The 20225-nt window shown below is 49.2% G+C and overlaps 1 protein-coding gene across 1 annotated transcript in view; it reads left to right on the top strand.

Annotated features, from left to right (window-relative positions):
* The first annotated feature begins 386 nt into the window (after nucleotides 1–386).
* The window catches only part of LOC134048152 (hydrocephalus-inducing protein homolog), a 74814-nt gene continuing 54975 nt past the window's right edge, over nucleotides 387–20225 (top strand). Inside the window, exons 1-11 of the mRNA XM_062499751.1 lie at nucleotides 387–684; nucleotides 840–904; nucleotides 3748–3846; nucleotides 5879–5998; nucleotides 7750–7884; nucleotides 9287–9489; nucleotides 12577–12707; nucleotides 14020–14215; nucleotides 16766–16958; nucleotides 18046–18145; nucleotides 19333–19451. Coding sequence (XP_062355735.1) covers nucleotides 387–684; nucleotides 840–904; nucleotides 3748–3846; nucleotides 5879–5998; nucleotides 7750–7884; nucleotides 9287–9489; nucleotides 12577–12707; nucleotides 14020–14215; nucleotides 16766–16958; nucleotides 18046–18145; nucleotides 19333–19451 — 1659 coding nt within the window. The remainder of the gene's footprint in view (nucleotides 685–839; nucleotides 905–3747; nucleotides 3847–5878; nucleotides 5999–7749; nucleotides 7885–9286; nucleotides 9490–12576; nucleotides 12708–14019; nucleotides 14216–16765; nucleotides 16959–18045; nucleotides 18146–19332; nucleotides 19452–20225) is intronic.

Raw genomic sequence — 20225 nt, forward strand, 5'->3', positions numbered from 1 at the left:
ACAGATAAACTTGGAAAGAATATTAAAACCCCAAGTTTACTGCAAGTAGGAAACTTGGAACCATTATGGTTCCAGCGCGTTTTAACTGCAATGCTGGTAATACAAACTGAAAATCAGTCTTGCATTTCATTCGAAGATAGAGGTTGATAAATATTGTACTTTTTGGTTTTTCTTTTAGCACATCTTTATTCTGAAATAGAATGACAAAGAGAAATAAATACAGGATGTGGTAATGCCAGTCTTCTGGAGCACCAATTCCTGGCTGCTGATTAGGTGCTGAACCATGACACCAGGAAATTACTTCTGCTGCTTGTGTGTCCCTAAGAAGAACGGGAAGCTGCACGCTAGTGCCCAGGACCTGCAGCTCGCTGACTGGCACTTGCACGATGCGCCGAACACAAACTGTTGAGACCCTGGGTTTTCCCGTTCTGACGGGCGGCGCGGAGCTGGGTGCGAGGCTCTGGCGGTACCGAGCGCTGCCGCCGTGCCCGTCACGTTCCGGGCCCCGGAGCGGATCGCTCCCGCTCGGCCCGGGGACCGAGGGGCACCAAGGCTGGAACAGGCGGGGACCGAGCGGGGATCGAGGGGGGGAACGAGACGGGACCGAAGGAGGGAGCGAGGCCCGGCCGGCTCCGCCGCCCCCGGGCCGGCCCCGCCCCGCCTGTCGGGTGCCGCGGTTGCCCGGTAACCGCGAACGCGGCCCCTGCGTCTGCGGCGGCTTTGTGGCCTCAGCACCCGCTGAACGCGCTCCTGGCCCGCTGGTCGCAGCCTGAGCGTGTGCGGGCGGCCACACTGCGCCAGTGGCCAAGTGAATTGTTCTCAGAGCTTTGGTCTCTGAGGGCGAGAACTGAACTCGCAGAGCTTTGCTCGGGCCCTGCGAGCCGATGCTGAATTAGGTTTGAAGGTAAAGGTTGACTAAAGTTGCACTTTTTGGTTTTGTCACATCTGTGCTCTGAAAGAGAATGCCGAAGGGAAATACAGGATGTGGTAATGCCAGTCTTCGGGTGCAGCAGTTCAGTGGCATGTACTGAACAGGGGCTGAGTGGATGAACAACATATGGTCTACTGATTGGGCTTTTTTTCACTGAAGACATGCAACTTTTCCGAAGTATACTAGTCCATACATTGGTTTCCCTATAGTGACTACTTACACTGCCTAAAGGTGAACGAGTTCTGTTCAAGTTTCAGTGAGTTGTTACCATCTGGTTACTAAAATTATTAGGGAGACGCCCCTGAATTAAGGAGTAAATGAGACCATATGCCAAAGTAAAGAATCTGCATTTCATGGAAATGGGAGGAAGAGAGAGAGAAAAACAAGTAGAAAAAGGGAGGGAGGGTGAAAGGGGTTTGGGAAGGGGGGGGACAAAGAGTGTCAGAGACGATTAAGTAGAAAATATCACCATACCTCCCTGGGGTGGGGCAAGTTTGACTCTTTGTCTCTTGGTACTTTCGAAGAATATAAAATCTTTAGCACCAGTGCATCCTTCGAGTCTGCCATGAACTGGGCTCTGGATTTTCAGATCTGTTGTGTTACTTTGCATCCCATGCAGTCATCTGGTGCAAGGCCTCAGGCGTGGGTCTGGGGGCACTTTGGTGGGCTATGACACCCCCTCAGCTGCCCCCGTGGGAACGTCCTCTGGATGTGGTCTCGTGGGAGTGGGGAGTTTTAGAGCCAAGCCAGTTTGTGTGAGGGAGGATGGGTGTCCACTGCCTATTGCCAGAGGTTACACCACACCCAAAATTTCCTCCTTCTCCCTCTCTTGATGGGAGGTTTGTGTGCAAACCTGGCCTCAGCAGAGGAGCCTGTGGCTATGACTTCCCCACCCTGAACCCAGACAGAGCTGATTTTCTGGACAGCTGCTGCGTTTGGCTTTGTTGTAGATACATTTTTCTCCCTCAGCCTTGTTTACATCTCCCCAGACATGAGATAATAGGACAATAGTGTTGCCTGTACCTTGTCTCAAGTTCCTTTAGGCAGCTTAGCTCACAGTCCAAAGTTCCAGCCAGGAGGCATTTTCAGCGAGGGGTGAGCTTCAGTGGTCACAGCTTCTTCATACAGTTTTGTCACAATGGGCAAAAAGTCCTTTAAAACAATATTTAAGCCATTCGGCATAGCATTCCAGTCTCTCACAAGTCCTGTGAGGAGCAGCTGAGAGAGCAGGGGTTGTTTAGCCTAAAGAAGAGGAGGTCCACTCTACCTATTTTAAAGTAGCATTTTAGCTACAGCTTTGTCTCTTTTAACTATTATTAATTTTCAGATTTTTAGCTCTGCTTTTCAGTATGATCCATCTTTGCATTGCAGAACATAGCCATATATTTAAAGTCCAACTAGAGGCCTAACAATACTAGCTACTTACCTCAGACAAGCACTTAGCTACTTTCAAATAATATAAAATTTTTAGCACCAGTATCCTTTGAGTCTGCCATGAATTGGGTTCTGGGTTTTCAGAGTTCCATTGTTGCTCCTTCCAGTTTTGTTGAGGCATTGTCGTTCATCTGTGACATCCTGCCTCCACAATGGCTTCTGCATCCCCGAAAAAGACATCGACACCTCGTCTTTTGTCCAGGGAAAGACTGAAGTCTATTACTGTAAGTACCCACTGGGGCTGTGTTGAGGCTGGAAACCCCCCTCGTGTCCCTCCTCTCCCTGCCCTGCCTGTTGTGCAGCAGCACTGTGAAGCTGCAGAACCCCTCCCCACCTCTCTGTGCCGTGTTCCTGTGGCTGGGGGCTGTCCTGGTGCAGTAGGGAACATCGTGTGTTTCTTCAGGGACAGCCCAGTGTCTTGCCTGGCTGTGCCACCGCAGCCAAGTTAAGCCAGGTTCAGCCAATGTAAAGCTGAAGCCCTGAGCATGTGCTTCTTTCCCTTTCCATTTCCCACGGTGATTCCTTCTGTCAGGCTGGACACTCACCTGTGCTGCTCTGACCAACCTGCTCCTGGGCATGTGAGGATGGGGGGGGGGAAGCTCAAACTCTGCCCAAAGCCTTGAGAGACACGGCTGGTCCCAGCTGGGGGAGCTTCCACACCAGCTGCTCTGTCTCATCTCCTGTGTGGGGCACAGATCCAGCCCTGCAGACAGCAGAGGAGGAGTCAGGGCCACAGAGGTCCCATGGCTGGCTGGAGCTCACTTGACTGAAGATGCCCCAGTGCTGAGGTTCTGTCAAGGAGATCCCTTTGGCTTCTTCTGTGGAGGCATCTGTGAGCCCAGACAGAGAACACAAATGCTAATTAACAGAGAGGACTAAAACTTGGACACACTCCTGTGCACCTCACTCTTGGTACAACTTGGCTTTCTGTGTCTCTTGGACGCACCCGGCGGTGTTCTCTCCTCGCTATGAGTTTTGACTGTTGTGCAGGGATGGAGTTAGGGGAGTTCTGAGAGCTCCTCCCCACTCTCTGAAAAGGTCACTGCCTCAGGCCAATGACACAAAAGAGGAAACAGATGCCCAAAGAGCAGAAATCCCCAAACATGTCACATCTAATCACGGAGAAGCTAATGGCACAGAGCCATGTGTTTGGAGCATGTGCATTATGAATTTACTGGTGCTAAGTATTTCAGCAGGTAACTTCCAGGGCTTCCAGAACTGTCCTAGATGATGGGGTCACAAATTATTCACCGGTGCCACTTGTTCAAGGAAAGCCTTTCTGAACAAGTGCATCTCTGAGTCTCTGAGGTTCTAGCTGGTTTTTTGTTTGTTTGTTTGTTTGTTTGCTTTTTGGGTTTTTTTTTGCGTTTTTTGCCTTTCAGCTGCTTCCTTCTCAGTTCCCGAAGGAGGAGTTTCTCAATGTGAAGAAGGTGGCCAGCACTGGGGCGAGTTTTCTGCCCAGAATTGGCCCATTTCAACACGTGAGTGAGACTCGTCAAAAGGTAGCCTTTTCCTGCTCTTTTCTGTTTGATGTGAAGTTTGAAGAGGGCGTGTGCTTGTGACAGGCTTGTCTCCAGCAAAATACCTCAGTGACCAGGTCCTGTTGACATTGCCAACTGCTGGTCGTGCTGGACTTGGAGTCCTGATCTGCACCAAGCCAACACAAATAACCTCTGCTGAAGCTGCTGGTGTTTACTGAATGTAGCTGCCATTGCTAAAGCAACAGGGGGAAGGCAGGGGGCACAAAGACACAAAATTGCCATCTGCCATTCTCCTGCTGAAATAGCCACCTCTTGCTTAGGTGTGGTCACCATCAAATGCTTGGGGTCATAGGATTCCCTCCAGAGTGGCAGTGTTGGCCTTTGAAGGCCAAGGACCTGCAGTAATTCCTTCAGATTTAACAAAATTTAATGTGTTAATGTTTTGGGTTGGAACAATGTGTTGGGACCCTGATGGGGTGTTCGATTTTGCAGGCTGCCAGATGTACAGGGGACTCCCCCTGGGCAGAGGCAATGGATGTGCTTTATCTGGATCAGTGCCTACATAGAGAGGTGTGTTTAAAGCTGCCTTTCTTGCAGGACTGGCTCAGTATAAAGCACTGTCCAAACAGGTAGGTGGCCGAGGTGGGCTGTTGAGCAGGAAATTGGCAGCAAGAGACATGTAATACATGGGTTAAGGATTGCCCTGGAGAGGGGCCTTAGGGACACCTCAGAGAGGGGCACAACTAAGGGACAAGTGTGCTGCAGCCATTCCCTTCAGCAGATTGTGTCTGCTGTGAAGGCACACAGGAGACCTGCTTGTGTCTCTGCACTGACAGCAGTGCAGCTGGAGAAGGCAGACAAAGCAGGGGAGAGTTTTCTCAAAGCAATGTCTGCTCCAGAAGCATTTGCTGCTGTTGTGTCATTCCAGACGTGCCTCTGCAATGATATCAAATAAGAGAGCAATAATAGATTACAAGAAAGCACCCATTTAAAGCTTATGGAAAAAGGAGATACCAACTCTACTCTTACCCAGGTTGCTGAGAAAAGAACTGAACCTTATCATCATTCAGCATTCACCTCATTTGTCATTTTCCCAACTTCTGCATTACTTTAGTTTTGCCTTTACCTCTGTTAGAAATGCACTGATGTTTAAATACAAGGGGACAAAATCATTGATGCAAAAGAAAACTGTTTATTAGTAACGATTCAGATGAGCCAGGTGTGTCACCTTCTCCCCCGAGACAAGCACACCCTCAAGTAAAATGGCAATCTTTCTATACCCTTTATACCTGTCCAGGGCACTCCCTGTCCTCTTTGCCAGTGGATGGGTACTGGGGAACTCACGTACTCTCCAGACCGCCAACTTTTCTGTGCCCTCCCCTCTCATCCTACTTCCTTTTGGTCAGGTCTTCAAGCCCATCCCTCTCCCAGCTCACAGCAATAACCAACCAACCAACCAGAACAATCCAAACCACAAACAACACACAGAACCAACAACTTTCATTCTTTCACTTAATAACCTTTTGGCTTCAGCAAAATATCACCTCATCTCTCACACCTCCTCTGGTACTGTTCTCTTCTTACTGATGTCTAAGTTCTAGATCAAAAAAGATATTTGCAGCTGTGTGGGCCTCGGTTTCTCAGAGTAAAGGACATCCCAAAATTGTTTCCCAAGGAGTCTGATGTAAATTTGCGGGTTTTACTGACTCCATGAGTGCTCAGTCAGTGCCCCAGACCTGTGTGATCACATGGGCACAGAGCTGTGCGTAAGGTAAGTGCTGCCTGGCATTCTGGAGAGGAAACCTGGAGAAATACATGCCAAAAGAGCAGCTTGGCTTGAACCTGCTCTGTGTGGCCCAGCAGCTCTTGATCAGCTCAGAGCAGAGGTGGGTGAGCTACTGTTTCCCCAATGTGTCCGGGGCACATGTGCTCACCCAGAGTGTGTACTTCAGTGGGGATCAGTGTAAAATTCTCCTTCATGAACCTTCCTCCCAGCAGCTGAACCTCTCCCTGCTCTCTCTTGCCTCTCCAGTTGTTGCCAGTTCCCCCGATAGAGAGCTTGCTCCAAGTTTCCCCACCAGAGATGGTATTTCAGAAATTCGTCGCTCATGAGGTCTCGGAAATGGTACTGTCTCTCACAAACAAGGACAAGGTAAGTGCTGGCACGTGGAGCTTCAAGACTGTGCTGAATGAGGAGAGTGGTGTAATTCCCACAGTGTACAGCAAAGCGAGTTATCTGCTGCAGCACATGCAGAAGAAAATGTCGCAGGTGGAAATCTTTGTGTGCTGGGAATTCTCCACTGACTTTGGCCATGCATTGATGGTATCCACTTCAAAGGAGTTTCCTTCTCTTGAAAGCTCTGGATTAATAGGAATGCTGGGGGCTGTACAGCTCTTACCTGCTCTCATGCTTTGTCTTGAGTGTATGCCACATCCTGTGTCTCCTTGGCTAATCTGGGTTCCTGGGAGGACTCTCTGCCTCTCTCAGCCTGTTTGGCTCCCTTTGTGCAGCTCACAGTCAAAGCCCAGAGGCTGAGTCTTCTCCAATTTATGCTGGAATCACTTCTTATTAATGGCATTGGCACTGCAGGATATGTGTTCTGAAACAGCCCTCAAATCAGACTGATGTAGCAGAAGCAGCGGGAGGCCTTTAGGTGCCACTTCAGGCTCCTGCTAAGCTTCATCCAGCTCCACTCAGGTTTTCCAAAAGTGACATGGTGCTCTGCTTTCCCTTTGGAGAAACCACAGCACATCCAAAGCCACATGCTCTTAGAGGTTTACACATCTGCCTGAAGAAGTTGAGATTGTTTTGCAGTTTCCCAAGAGAGCTGAGAGGGGAAAAACGTGAAAATGTCAGCAGTTTTGTTCTACTGTAAAGAGGAAAACTGAGACCATTTGAATTTCAGTCAGGGAAACATTTTCTCAAATGAAGCTTGTGCCAAGAGTGGGCTGGTGGGAAGAGACAGGAGGGTCTCAAAATCACCTGGTTTTGACTTTTTGAGAGCATGTTACAGGTGCTCAGGGTTGATTATCTAAGTGCTGCAAAATGCACGTTTGCTGTGTCTGTGGTTCCCAGAGGGCAGGACCTGTCAGGAATGCCCAGGAGCCCAGCTTGCCTGCACAGGCAGCAGGAACCCCTGGAGAGCCAAGACTGGCTTTTAATACTGGAACCAGAGTGTGAGTCAGTGCCGGTCATGTTTCTCCAGGAAGAAAATGCCTTTGTAGCCCATAGTCGATGGGCACAGCCTGGCTGTGTTTCTGTCACCTTTAACAAGCTGATTGCTCTCATCATTTTGTGATTCTTCCTTGCTGCTTTACTGCCCATTTAAATGCTCTTTGCCAGCTCCTTGTTTTAGGGATAGTCTTGCTGTATTCCTTCTTTTGCTTTTCAGTTTGCTTCCATTCCCAGTAAGGCCACAGTGTTTGGTCTCCTCTCTTGCTGCTCTGCCTGCATGACCGTATCCCCAGAACTGCCTTACCCAAACCTGATCTGCTAGAAGGGAATTTCTTCCTTCCCTCAGGACAATGTGCTGTTTTGCTTTCCGGTAGCACATCCCCCCTCTGGAACACAACAGCATGGCTGTGTGCAGGCAGAAGCCAGCAGGTGTTTTGGCCTTGTTGAAGATGCAGATGACTTGGTTCAGGGGCTCTGTCCCCATCCTTCTGGTGCTGACCTGCTCAGCCCTTCCTTCCCACCAGACATTGCCCTACTGCCCCTGGCCAAAATGCTGCACCCAGACAGAAGGGGTTCAAGTTCACCCTTGTGAATTATGTGCCTGTACCTCCACAGCTGCAAGTGCTTTGGAAAAGGGGTCAGGGAAGGATGTCACCAGGGCATGGACAGGTCTCCTCTCGTCCTGCTTCCACAAGTTGCAAAATCATTCTTTCATTCCTTTCCTGCAGTCTCCTCGGCTGGTGAAGGTCTACATGGAGAGATCACCTTATTTTGAGCTCGTGTGCCCCAGTGATGTACGCCACATCATCCTACCAGGCACTTCTTCCCATGTGCGCATTCGCTTCACCCCCGACGAGACCGAGGTGAGACTGGAGGAGCCAAAACACAGAATTATCTCCAATGCCATTGTTTTCCCTGCACTCTGGGTACGGCCCACTCCATGCTGTGAGCTTGGCTCCAGGCTGGGGACAGGCAGCCTGCAGCCAGTCACACCTTGGCATGTGCTGTCAGGCACTGCAGCCAGGCCTGACGGGCTCTGCCTGCCCTCCTTGCACATTGCTGAGCATTCCCGAGGGAAGATGCACAGGGAGCAGTCTGAAAATAACAGAGGGGTGTTGATGGATATTCAGCCATCTCTAGGTACACTGGAAAGGGTTTAATTAGATGGAAAACAGTAGCGGAACAAAGAGCTTTCCTCCTTCCTGGCTGGCAACAGCTTCCCTGCCTCACCCTGGGCTGCAGCAAAGATGGTGCTTTTTCACACCCTCTGTTCTCCAGCCTTGCAGCAGTGCTGTCCCAGAGCACAAATGACCATGACACAGCTGCAAGGCCAGGGCAGAGCACGTGCTATGCCTGTGAGCCCAGCCTGGCACAGGCACACTGAGCTCTAGGGGCCCTTAGTCAGCAGCAGGTTGCTGAGCTGCAGGGGACTTGGACACCTGCCTGAAAGAGCTCGTGTAGCACAGGTACAACCTGCAGGCAGACCTGTGACCCCAGAGCCTGTGGCGGTGACACTGCTGTGGCTCTGTCTTCATGCCTGTCACTGTGGTTGCTCTGTTAACTGGAACCCATTCCATGCCAAGCATGCTTTTGTGTGGAGGTTTGAATACCAGTGCTGAGGCCCTGGCAAGTCTGATCTCAGCGCTGTGATCTGGAGGCTTGTTCATGCAGAAGGGTTTAGGACATGGCATGGAAGGGAGGAAGCCTTGCAAGAAAACAAAGACAGGCTCTTTCCAACAGCATCCTGCTACCTCTTAGCACTGTTCTTCCCGTCTTGGTTGGAGAGGCAAAGTTAGAGTGGAGTTCTGAGCCAAGTGATGTTTCTACACCAGGCCAGAGGTGCAGGAGCTCTTTGGGTACAACTATTTTCTCATCTTCCTTTTGCTTCTTAGTGTCAGTATAACACTTTGTCCTACACTCAAATAGCGGGGATAGAAACCTAAACAGGAATGTCCTGTGTTCCCTAGCTCCATGTTTCTTAGAAGGAACTTAGGAATTAACCTCATGAAAATTTAGAGTAAAAATTGTGATGGCCTAGAGCAGTTCTCTGTATGATCCAAGTGACACACGATTTTAGTGCCACTGAGACAGGTTTTGTAAAGTGCACTGGTGCCTTTAAAATGTCACAATTTAGTACAACTTAAGCATTCATTTTGGGGCGGAAGAGGCAAGTTGATGCCCTCGAAGGGTTATAGGAAATGGCTTTTCTTCTGCCATGGGGATGGCACTAAATGCCCTGTGCTGAGACAGTTTCTTTTCCTGCAGAATTACTCCCATGAGCTCGTCTGCCTCACTGCAAGGGACAGGATAGTTGTGCCTATTCAGGCAATTGCTGCCCAAGCTATCCTCCTGGACTTCCCTGACCAGCTGGACTTCTCACGGTGCCCAGTCAAGTACAGCAGCCAGAAGACTCTGCTGGTTCGCAATGTTGGTAACGTGGAAGCTCATTACCAGCTGAGCACCCAGAGGTGAGGCAGCTCACGTGTCCTTGTGAAAAAACACCTGTGGGTGATAACAGAGCTGGTAAAGAGCAACAAAAGAACCAGAGCATGGGAGCTGCTGCCCTGCAGGCCTGGCTGGAAATGGGCAGGATGTGTGGGGTTTGCTGGTGCTTCTCATGTTTTAAGCAGGATGCAGCCTTTGAGTTTTCTCTGTTCCAGATTTTCTGGAGGCTGCTGGAACCCTCCTGGGCCCAAGCAGCTTCTGAAATGGTTACTCAGCACTGTCAGCCAAACAGACCCGTTCTCTGGGAGGCCAGAGGCATGTGGCTTTCCTGTGGTCCCTGCATCAAATGCCCAACATGAGCTGTGTTACAGGGAGCTGGTGCTGTTCCTGTCACTAAAAGCTGATCTGATTTCCCTTGTCAGCTGAGGGCATCAGTCACCTCTTCTGTTCTATGACAAGCCTTTGCAAGCCAGTTAAAATTTTCAAACAGATGATTTCAACCTCTGAATAAGGTCTTGCCCCCATTCTTTGAGATTTATTTTTAAATACTCTAAAGTTCCTGTATTTCTGCTGCTTTTTCATTTTGGCTTGTGTAAAATGTTTGCCAAAAGATCATGAATTCTTCCTTGGAAACCTTCATAAAGGGCAAGCTCCTCTAATGCCTATCAACATACCACATGCCCATAGGTACATGCACAGGTGTGTAGGAAATACGAGATATTTAGTGAATATGTGAAAAGCAATTGGGTTGATTTAGAAGACAGAAGTATAGAATAACTTTTGCTGGATGGGACCTCTGGAAATCATGTGAGCAGACACACTGCTCAAAGCAAGAGCGGTGTCTGGGGATTGCAAGGTTCCATTGGGAGATCTGGACCTGTCTTCAGATGCCATACAAGAAAACAAACATACAAATGGACCTAGTTAAAAAGCAGAAGAAAACAACCCATTAAAAACTCCCTCCCTACCTTCTCTTTTCTGCCTGTTGGGTGCAGTGGTGTTTCATTGAAAGGGTAGATCTAACAGGATGAGAACTATCTTAAGGAACAGCTCACAATTAACAGATAAAAGGCCAAAATTTAGCCTGCCAGCCCCATCTCTTGGTAGTGGTTTCTTTTGGTTCTAGCAGTGTCAGTGATGTCTCCTTCACAGCTCTTCTATCTGTGGCCTCAGGGAACAGCTTTGTGATGTTGACTGAAATTCCGAGGAATTAACTGCAGAGCTTGTGTCCTTGGGTCTTGGGGAGCCAGGTCTGTGTGAGAGATGACTGCTACAGCACTAACAGGGGAGTCTGCTGGGTACAGCCTGGGGTGGGATGTAGGAGATGCAGGGGCTGATTTGCGCTCAGTTTTTAGTCCTGACAATTGAGTCCTGAACTTGGCTGTATCCTCTTCTCTTGATCATTTGAAAATAAGAAGATCCCCTCTTTCTCAGGTGACTTCTGAAGTCACACCCAGGATTGTTATTCCCATCCTGTCATCTGAGGGCAGGAGTATGTAACATGGGGCAAGAGTGGGAATGGGATGGAATGGAATGGAATGGAATGGAATGGAATGGAATGGAATGGAATGGAATGGAATGGAATGGAATGGAGTGCTGAAGTGTGGCCAGAGATTCCCTTAACTGGGAGCTTCTCTCTTCCGGCAAAATTTTTGGCAAAAGAATATGTCCTGTGCCCTGCCCACACCAAGCTCCAGCAGAGACCTGCAGCAGTCCTGGCATCACTCCCGGGGCACATGCAGGAGCATGTACAGTAATCCAGCTCTGGGGCTGGTGGGGTCTTGTCTTCCCTCCCCTCTCTCCAAAGTCTCTCGTCCAGCACATGAACAGTGCTGGCCCAAGGCTTCTCCCTCAGCCAGCAGTGATGTTCTCACTGGTGGTAATGGGAACAGCCTTAATGAGCACAACCTGAAGCAAGTTCATCTGCTGTCATTGCCCACATGAATAAAGTTCAGCTTGCCATATGTTCTCCTTATTTTTGCATGTGATGCATTCATCACCAAACTCCCCAGAATTAAATGACAGATTGAGCACCAGCAAATCACCGAGGCCAGGAACTTTTCTTTCCTCAGTGGTGCTGCAGAAGAGCACGAAGCCCAGCAGCTGCTGGTCAGAAGCACATTTCACCGGAGCTGTCCCTGAGCATCAAAGTACTGAGCCTTGTGTTTGTCAGGCAAGAGCGTTTGACCTGGTGACCAATCCTAATTGCTCCTGTTAAATCCAAAGTGCACCAACACATCTGCATAATTATTTCCAACACATTGCACAGTTTGTCTGGTGGGCCAGGCAAACAGTTACCAGCCTGGATGACAACCTAGAGTCCCAGACTGCATTGCTGGTAAATACACAGAAACCTCCTGTTCTGCTTCCTTGATGTGCTCCTGATAAGGATGCTACATTTAGCTGTGATTGGATCCTTCACACTGTACATGGCATCCTCCTTTTGGGTCTTGTTTCCAAAGTCACTATTCTCTGCATTTGCCCTCTGTTTCAGAGTGTGGACTGCTCCTTTTCTTAGAGCAGCTTCCATTGAAATGCTGATAAAATTTGCTCTTTTGGGCTAAATCGGGATGTTATCAAGGTAAAATAAACCAAAGAACCACACTTTAAATTCACAGTAATTATTCCTTGCTCTTCAAAGAAAAGTTCATTCTCCCTGTCTGACTCCTAGGCTGTAATCTCACAGGAGAGGTAATGCCCTAACATTTGCATCTCTTGAAATGAGGTTTATAGGCAGCAGGAAAAGGGAAATTCCTGAGGCAGTCGGTGTCAAGCTGTGCATGCAGATAGCTCTTAGCCTTCTCTGTGCTTTTCACAAACCATTCTCTGATGGGATTGCTGGCAGTCAGACCCTTGAGTCTCCTTGCAGGGGGCTGGATGCAGAGTATGGGGGAGATGAGGTAATTTTATCCCACAGGATCTTCTGAGGGCTGGATCTTCTCAGAAGTGGGTCAGTAGCTGTTCCTGATCCTGTCTGTTCTGTCTGTCTTCTGTTGACTGTGATCTGTTTGCTCCCTGCTTGCCCAAGTGAGCTGAAGTGACCTGCACTGCAGAAGGAGTATCATCCCCAGATGTGGCCCTGAGTCCTGATCCCTGTCTTTGTGTTGCAGTCCTTTCTGCGTGGTTCCAGACAGGGGAACTCTGGCCGCTGGTGACACCATGCAGGTGACAGTGGGATTTCACCCGCTGACGGTCGGTGACCATTCCGGGTCCCTGGTAGTGTGCTGCAACACAGGTGAGTGCTGGGCACTGCATGGGGCACAGGACAGTTCTCCACCATCACTCCCTGTTGTCCCATCCCCCTCGATTCCCTCTAGGTGTACCACCACCCCTGTTACAGCTTTACCCCAAAGAAATCTTGAGAACTCATTGGTGTTTAGGGGGTTGATAAAGTGGATCCCCTCTAACAGGGCTGGGATTTTTGGAATCCTGTTTTTCTGGGAGTTGCTGAGTGGAGGAAGGAGGAATCCTGAATCTCCACTATTGTGTGGCTATGCCTGGGTGCAGTTAAATTATTTTATTGTTGGGCAGTGCTGTATGTGAGGCGTGAGGTCTCCAGCACAGTCTCTCCAATGCAATGTATTCCTTGCACACCTCTGTCCCCATCTGCTGCTTCTCCATTGGCATGGACCCTTTTTCTGTGTTGGCTTCTACACACATATCTAGTTTCTGTCCAATAACATTTTCAGGCCCTCGAGTTCCTGTTTGGTGACAAATCAAGACAAATTTTTCCACATCCCCATTTCCTAGGCCGCTCATGATGTTGCAAATTTCTCACATCTCTCTCCCATTTGATTTGTAGACTGAGGAATCCCATTCATTCTTCATATAGACGCTGCTCTGTACTTATTAATATTTCTTTTGTCCCTTTTAAATTTAATTTTAAATGGGTCTTGAGATCAGAACAATACAAAATATTTCAAGACTGATGTGGCTGTGGGTTTGGACAGGGAGATAATGATGATGATGATTTTCATGGTGTTCATTTTGTAGAGGTTTGTCATCTAGCAGAGCCGGGCTGGTTGTGTTTCCTCACCTGTGTCCCCTCCTGCTGTGGGCTGTCACTTCACTGGTTCCTCTGGGCCTCCTTTTTCTGCCCACATGCCCCCAGGCATATTTGCTTGTCAGCAACAAGGGGTCCAAGGGATCAGGAGAGACAGGAGTCTCGTGGGATGCCCAGGGGAGACCCTGGGCAAGGCCAGACTGAACAGGGCTCCTCAGCATCACCTGGAGGGCTTTGATGCAGAAATCCTGGTGATCTGAGTGGGTCACCTGAGCACATCTGCCCAATCTCACTGTACATACTGTCACCTTGGGGCCAAACCTCTACCAACACAGTGAGAAATAAGGTGTTTGAGGAGGTGCCCAGGACATCCTCACGCTGTACACACAGAGCTGTCAGGATGTGATAAATGTACTGATCCATAGAATGGTCATTCAGCTAAAAACTGTGACACTTCCTTGTGCAACCTGTGGTTTGTTCTGCTCCTTGTGCTTCCATCAGCAACTGAGCTGAGCAAAGACTCCTCTTTGCTTTGTTCCAGGTGAAAAAGGTATCCGCACAAACCTTCACGGAGAAGCTGTAGATGTCAACGTTCGGTTGAGCACCAATTCCGTGAAGGTTGAGAACACTTTCATCACCACATCAAACTACACAACCGTGTTCATCAAAAACAGGAGTAACATCACAGCCCACTTCCAGTGGAAGACTTTTCCTACTGAGGAAGATGAGAATAAACTGAAGAGAAGGTTGGTTTGAAAGATGCATTTCAGAGAGATACATGGCCCAAGACTAAATCTAACGTATCGCCTCAGGGGGGTGTTGGTGCTTTTGAATGGTTTAGGCCAAGTAAAGCATCTTTGGTATTAGGATGTGTGTCTTGGGCTTCAGGAGCTCAGCACTCAGCATTCCATTTCCATTTGTACTCCAGCCAAGGATGGCATTTTGGGAAGGAAAGGTTGATTGCAATGACTGGATTTCCTGAAGTTCTAATTGGGCTTTTGCCTCTCTAATCTTCTTCCTACATGACTTGGCAACATCCTCAAACATTTCCTGAGTTGCCAGGCACTCTTTCCAAAGGTGATACACCCACCTTTTTTTTTTTTTTTTTTTTTTTTTTTTCCCTTAGTTCCTTCAAAAGTTCCTTGCCCATCCAGGCTGGTTGTGGTTCCTGTCAGCTCATCTTTCAGCACGCAGGGACAGTCTGTTCCTGTGCCTCCAAGACTTCTTTCTTGAAGTATGTCTATCCTTCCTGGACCCCTTTGCTTTTAAGGGCTGTTTCCCAAGGTACTCTCCAAACCCGTCTCTTGAACAGGCTGAAGTCTGCCCTCCAGAAGTCCAGAGTGGAAGTTTTGTTGATGCCTCTCCTTGTTTCACTGAATATTGAGAACTCTTTCACAGTCACTGTACACCAGACAGTGGTGAACAGATGAAGTTCATTAGTTCTTAGGGAATCTCCTGCTGATATCCAGTACCTGGGTCCCAGGGAGGCAGCAGACTTCCCTGTGGAATGGATCTGGTCAATACACAGGGCCCTCAGTTCCCCTTACAGGGGAGTCACCCACTACCCTTCTTTTCTTCTTAATACTTGAGGCTGTGATCTGGCTGACAGACAAAGTGCAACTGGGACACTCTCCAGACAGAATTTTTTTCTTTAGTGCCATCTGTCTGACCCTCTGGATCCAGGGCCCCATACCTATTCTGTCAGGGCACTGGGTAGGTGATAGGGGTCAGGATGGAATTTTATTACCTCTCCAGTAGAGAGCCATTTCCATTCCCCACTGTCTCCTAGGTCTCCTCCTTCTGCCTGAGTGCAACAAGGGCAGGGCTCCTCTGACTCCCGCTGAGCTTCTCTCAGAGTTGGAAGGGTGTAACTCCACCAGTTAATTTCTGTTTTGTTCAACAATGCCCAACCGTAACTGTTGTGCCAGAACTGCCATGCCCAAATTGCCATGGCAAGCCCCAGCTTCCTTCGGGTCAGGTTGCTCACACTCCCCAGAGTCTTTTAAAATTGCCTAGAAAGCACCAGGAGACGCACCCTTGCCCACTTGAATGGATGGCAAGAGGATCTTTTAGTCCCCTGGACTTCTTGGTTTTCCACTGTTCTCTATCTACTTACATAGTATCTGACTTCCATACAAGCTCTCTGTGCTGAAAGAAAATCCTCTTACCTTCTCTGGCTACTTTCCTGGGCTGTTGATTTCCATTTTTTCTCATTTGGCTGCCTCAGCCTGAATGCCAGTTGATCCACTGTTCCCTCTGAAGCAACAAGGTTTCCCCAGGGTAAACTTCCAACTGGTTGTGGTTTTGTGGGCCTTTTCCCAGTTATATCTGTCTGCATGCTAGTTAAACTGTCACCAGGACATTTTCTCCTTCCTTCCTTCCTTCCTTCCTTCCTTCCTTCCTTCCTTCCTTCCTTCCTTCCTTCCTTCCTTCCTTCCTTCCTGCCTTCCTTCCTGCCTTCCTGCCTTCCTTCCTGCCTTCCATTCTTAGGGATAATTTTAGCTCCAAGACCACTGTCCTGCTGTCACAGAAGCTTCTGAGATCTCAGAGTAGAGAGGACTTGTTTATGAGAGGAGGTAGTGCAAGATCCTTTCCCTCTCAGGACATTCTACTACCATGTACTGGCATGGGACCCAAAAAGCTCTGGATCATGAAAAGGTCTCTCCAGGAGTTTGCTGTCTCCCTCCTGCACAACAAAGTCCCTCGCTCTCTCAGAGCCTCTCTTTTCATCCATATAAAACCTTGAATGTCACTGAAGGGGTGCGGTGTCTCAATTAATTGATTTCCTTTGGAAGTGCTCTGGGATGCTCTTGTGAAAGACAGAGTAGGGAACAGGCCAGGTCCAAAATGGAAGAAACAAAGAGTGATGCTGGTAACACGTAGCTGCAACCCAGAATTGTCTCCCCTTCCCAGGGAAGTCCTGCAGTGGGCAATCCATGATCTTTATCTGCCTTCCCCGAGCAGCTCAGGGGTAGGAAAAGACAGTTGAGGTGCCTGGTGGATTCTCCCTCAGTTTTGGCAGAGGCTTTGCGACAGAGGCTTTGGGGCTTCTTCTGAGGGGTGCTGGCTTTCCAAAACTCTCCTGAGCTTGCAAGTGTGAAGTAAAACTACCTGCTGTGCCAGTGAACAAGTTATCCTCTCATTGATTTGGGACCCCCGTGGTTTGGGGTCAGCACTTGCTGGGGAGCTGCTGCTGCTCCTCCCCAAGTGCTTTGCTCTCCTGCACTCAGACTTCTCTCTTCAAATGCGTGGTTTATTAAATGATCTGCTGGCTTTGTCTCTCCCTGCGGCTGCAGGCAGTGCTATTTTCTGCAGCCACTGAAAGAGGTGTCGCTGGAAAAATTCATTGAGGAGGAAAATATAGAGCAGGAGAAGGGCTATTGTGAAGATAACACTGCCCTTGTGAGCCACACAGTCCAGGAGGAGATGGCAAAGGTGAAAGAAGACCCCATGCTGTTTTCCGATGACATTTTTTCCATTGAGCCCGTGGTAAGTGATAGTTGAGAACCTCATTTTCCTCCTCTTCCTCCTCCCTCTCTTCCTCCTCCCACCCTCCCTCCCAATCCTCCTGGATGCCGATGCACTCACTCAGCAGATCCTCAGGTGGATCCATGTGCTGGGACGAAAGACATCAAGTCTCTGGTGGGGCTGCAGAGCTCGCTGCTAAAAGCAGTTCTGCCCTGCAGGCTCAAGGCAGGGCTGGGAGCCTGACAAAGCTGAGCTCTGCTGCCAGGGCTCCAGCTCAAGGGCACTCAGTGCATGTTCTTGCACTGTCCACAGGGACCAGTTCTTGTAGGTAGGGGCTCCCCTGGCTCGTGGTGTGCAGGGTTTAGCAAAGGGTGTTGGAGCTCTGCCAGTTCCCATCTTGACCTGAAGCATGCAATGGTTTGCCGGGAAAAGGAGGCCAAATTCAGCCCAAGGTTAATCCTAGAAATGACAATCCTTTCCTGCATCCATGACTATTTCTGAGTCTCCCTTCCTGTGTCATCTGTGAGCCTGGACTCAAGGCTGGAAGGTCTAAATGGGCCTTTTGAGTTCTCTTGCACACAGGGACAGAAAGCCTTTCCTGTTTGTGTAAGCAAACCCCCATGTCCTCCCATCAGCCAGAGCCCTGATTCTGAGTATTGGTATGGTGAGAGATGATGAATGCCTGGTGCCTGCACAGTGCAAAATCCCTTCTCATCCTGGAGTAAACCCTAGAATAATCCCAACCTCCGCTTTCTTTCAGAACACGGGAAACTATTCTTTTTATTTCCAAGTAAGGGGATCATGGTCTCTTCTTGAGAAGAGCCACCAGTGCACAATGGCAGTTCCACACCGCTGTAGCTGACAGCAGCATGATGTGACCAAGAGCTTGCTGTGTCAGAGCAGTAGGATTGTTGTGGAGAGTGGGAGCTGATCAGCTGAGCATGAAGAGCTTCCAGCAGTGTGCTGAGCTGGGTTTGGAGTGCTTCCTTGGGCTCCTTGTGTTCTTCACTCATCACTGACGCTCTAAATAAAGGCTTAGAGGACTGAGGTTGAAAACAAGAAATGTGAAGTTGGAAGATTAACGTTTTGCTGTCTCTTTGTGCCTTAGGAGGGAGAAATTGGGCCGAACTGTTGCACCAAAATCAAGGTGACCTTTAAACCTGTAGAAGCACTGGAGTATCGAAGTGTGGCTTACTGCAACATCTCAGGTACAGCTCCTTTCCCCTGCTTGTCTCACCCACAGTGAAGCCATGGTGCAAGCCTGAGCCCGCTGGGCTCCCCTGTAACTGCTGGGAAGAGTCCCTGCTCAGCAAGGCAGAGCTGGCACATTCCCACTGGCCCTGCAGCTTCCAGGGAGTCTCTCGTGCAAGGCCAGGGCTCAGAACACCTGTGTCTGGATTACTGATCCCAGAACAAGCCAGGCAGTGCAGGGAGACGTTTTCATGCCATGACTTTGCCAGCATTTCCACAAAGGCCAAAGAGCTACAGAGCAGAACAGCTTTAGTGAACCAGCACTAAGCCCCTCTAGACCACTGACCTCCAGGATGGGTCCATTTGACATGGATCCATCATCAGGCAGTAGGAGCTGAGTTAGAAATGTGCTCCCTGCCCCTGGATCACATCCCACTGCCCAGACACCAGCAGACCAGAGGTGGCTGAGCCCTGCTGAGCCCAGGGTGTTTGTAGAAGGACCACCCTCAGCCAGCAGCTTCTTCTCTCCCTGTGTGGCAATTGTCACCTTGCAGCTCTGTCTGTGGAAATAGAACAGAGTGCCGAGTGTCAGAAGTTGAGGGCTTTGGCAACAAAGTTGTGTGCTACTGGGCTAGACAGTTTGGCAGTTGCCAAACCATGAGCTTTGTGCCTTCATTGAATGGATTTCAAAGCTCCTCTAAGTGCATGAGAAGGAAAGCATAGAATCTTAGTAAGTTAATGATATTAAGGATGGAATGGACCTTAGTGGCAAGACCAGGTAGCTCCAAGCCCCATCCAGCCTGGCTTTGAACACTTTGGGGCTGGAACCTCCACAACTCCCCTGGGGAACCTGCTCCAGTGTCTCCCCACCCTCACAGTACAAAATTTCTTCCTACTATCTAACCTAAACTTCCTTTCTTTCAATTTTCCTCATTACTTCTTGGCCTGTCACTACAAGACATCAGAGATGTTTTAAACTCGGCAGATTGGTGGCTAAAATTGGAAAGCAGCCCAAGGAATGGCTTAGAAATTGGAAGTCAGCCCCAAGGGATATCTCCCAAGGGAAGAGAAGAGTCCAGATCTTCTCCTGTAGCAACAGGAGCTGGTTGCATCCAGCTCAGAGTCAGGGACTAGCATTGAGGTAGCCTGGAAAATGCAGTATAACAGAGAGAATTATTGTACTGAAATGGACATCTCTCCCCAGGCCGAGAGAGCAGGCTGCCCCTGCGCCTCATCGGGGAAGGCCAAGGACCCTTCGTTGAACTCAGCTCTCATACACTGAACCTTGGGAACATTTTTGTCAACACCCCCTACGTCTATGAGGTGAGCAGCAGGCCTAGGGATGGATCCTGATGGCTCCTGAGGCAGCAGCAAGCCTGGTGGATCTGTGGAATTCCTGCCAACCTGGCTAGTTGTGAGCAGGGAATATTTGATGTACTGGTCAAATCTGGGAGGTCAGGAAGGTGTGTCTGTTGTTCATGAAACCCCAATCCCTGCTTTTGTGTGGCCTTCCTTGGGGATCAGCTGGGAGGCTTCCTGCAAAACAGCCCCCTGGCATATGAAACCAGCACTGGGTTCAAAAAGCTGCATGTTCAGAGGCTTTTGTGGCAGCTCCAGACACAAGGCACCTTTGTACTGAGCTGTTCAGAAGCAGCTGGAACAAACTGGCTACGTTTGAGCTTCGGTCCATTGCAAACGATTTTCAGTCAGGTGTCTCCTGCTTATTCCTGGAAGTCACAGGAAAGCCATCCAGCCCTCTGGCTCAGTGCTGGCCCTTTCAAAGGGCTTGGCAGTTCTTCCCTTGCTGACCAGTCCCGCACCACACTTCAGCCTTGGTGCATCTCTGACTCTAGAAAGAGAAGAGTGTTCCTAGGAATAAAGCAAAGGATTTTTCTACCTATTTGCCTTCCCCCTCCCCGCCACAGTAGTGTCAAGTTTGCAAAAGAAAACGGAGAACAACTAAAAGAGGTAAAAAATGAGGCACTACATCATGCTAGACACTTTCAAGAGCTTGGCTGTGGAAGAGAAAGACATGCTGAGTTTTCTTACCAAAAGATGGTGCTGTCTATACATTTTGATGCTGATGCCTCATTTTCA

Source organism: Cinclus cinclus, chromosome 11 (assembly GCF_963662255.1).
Source record: "Cinclus cinclus chromosome 11, bCinCin1.1, whole genome shotgun sequence".
Taxonomy (NCBI): domain Eukaryota; kingdom Metazoa; phylum Chordata; class Aves; order Passeriformes; family Cinclidae; genus Cinclus; species Cinclus cinclus.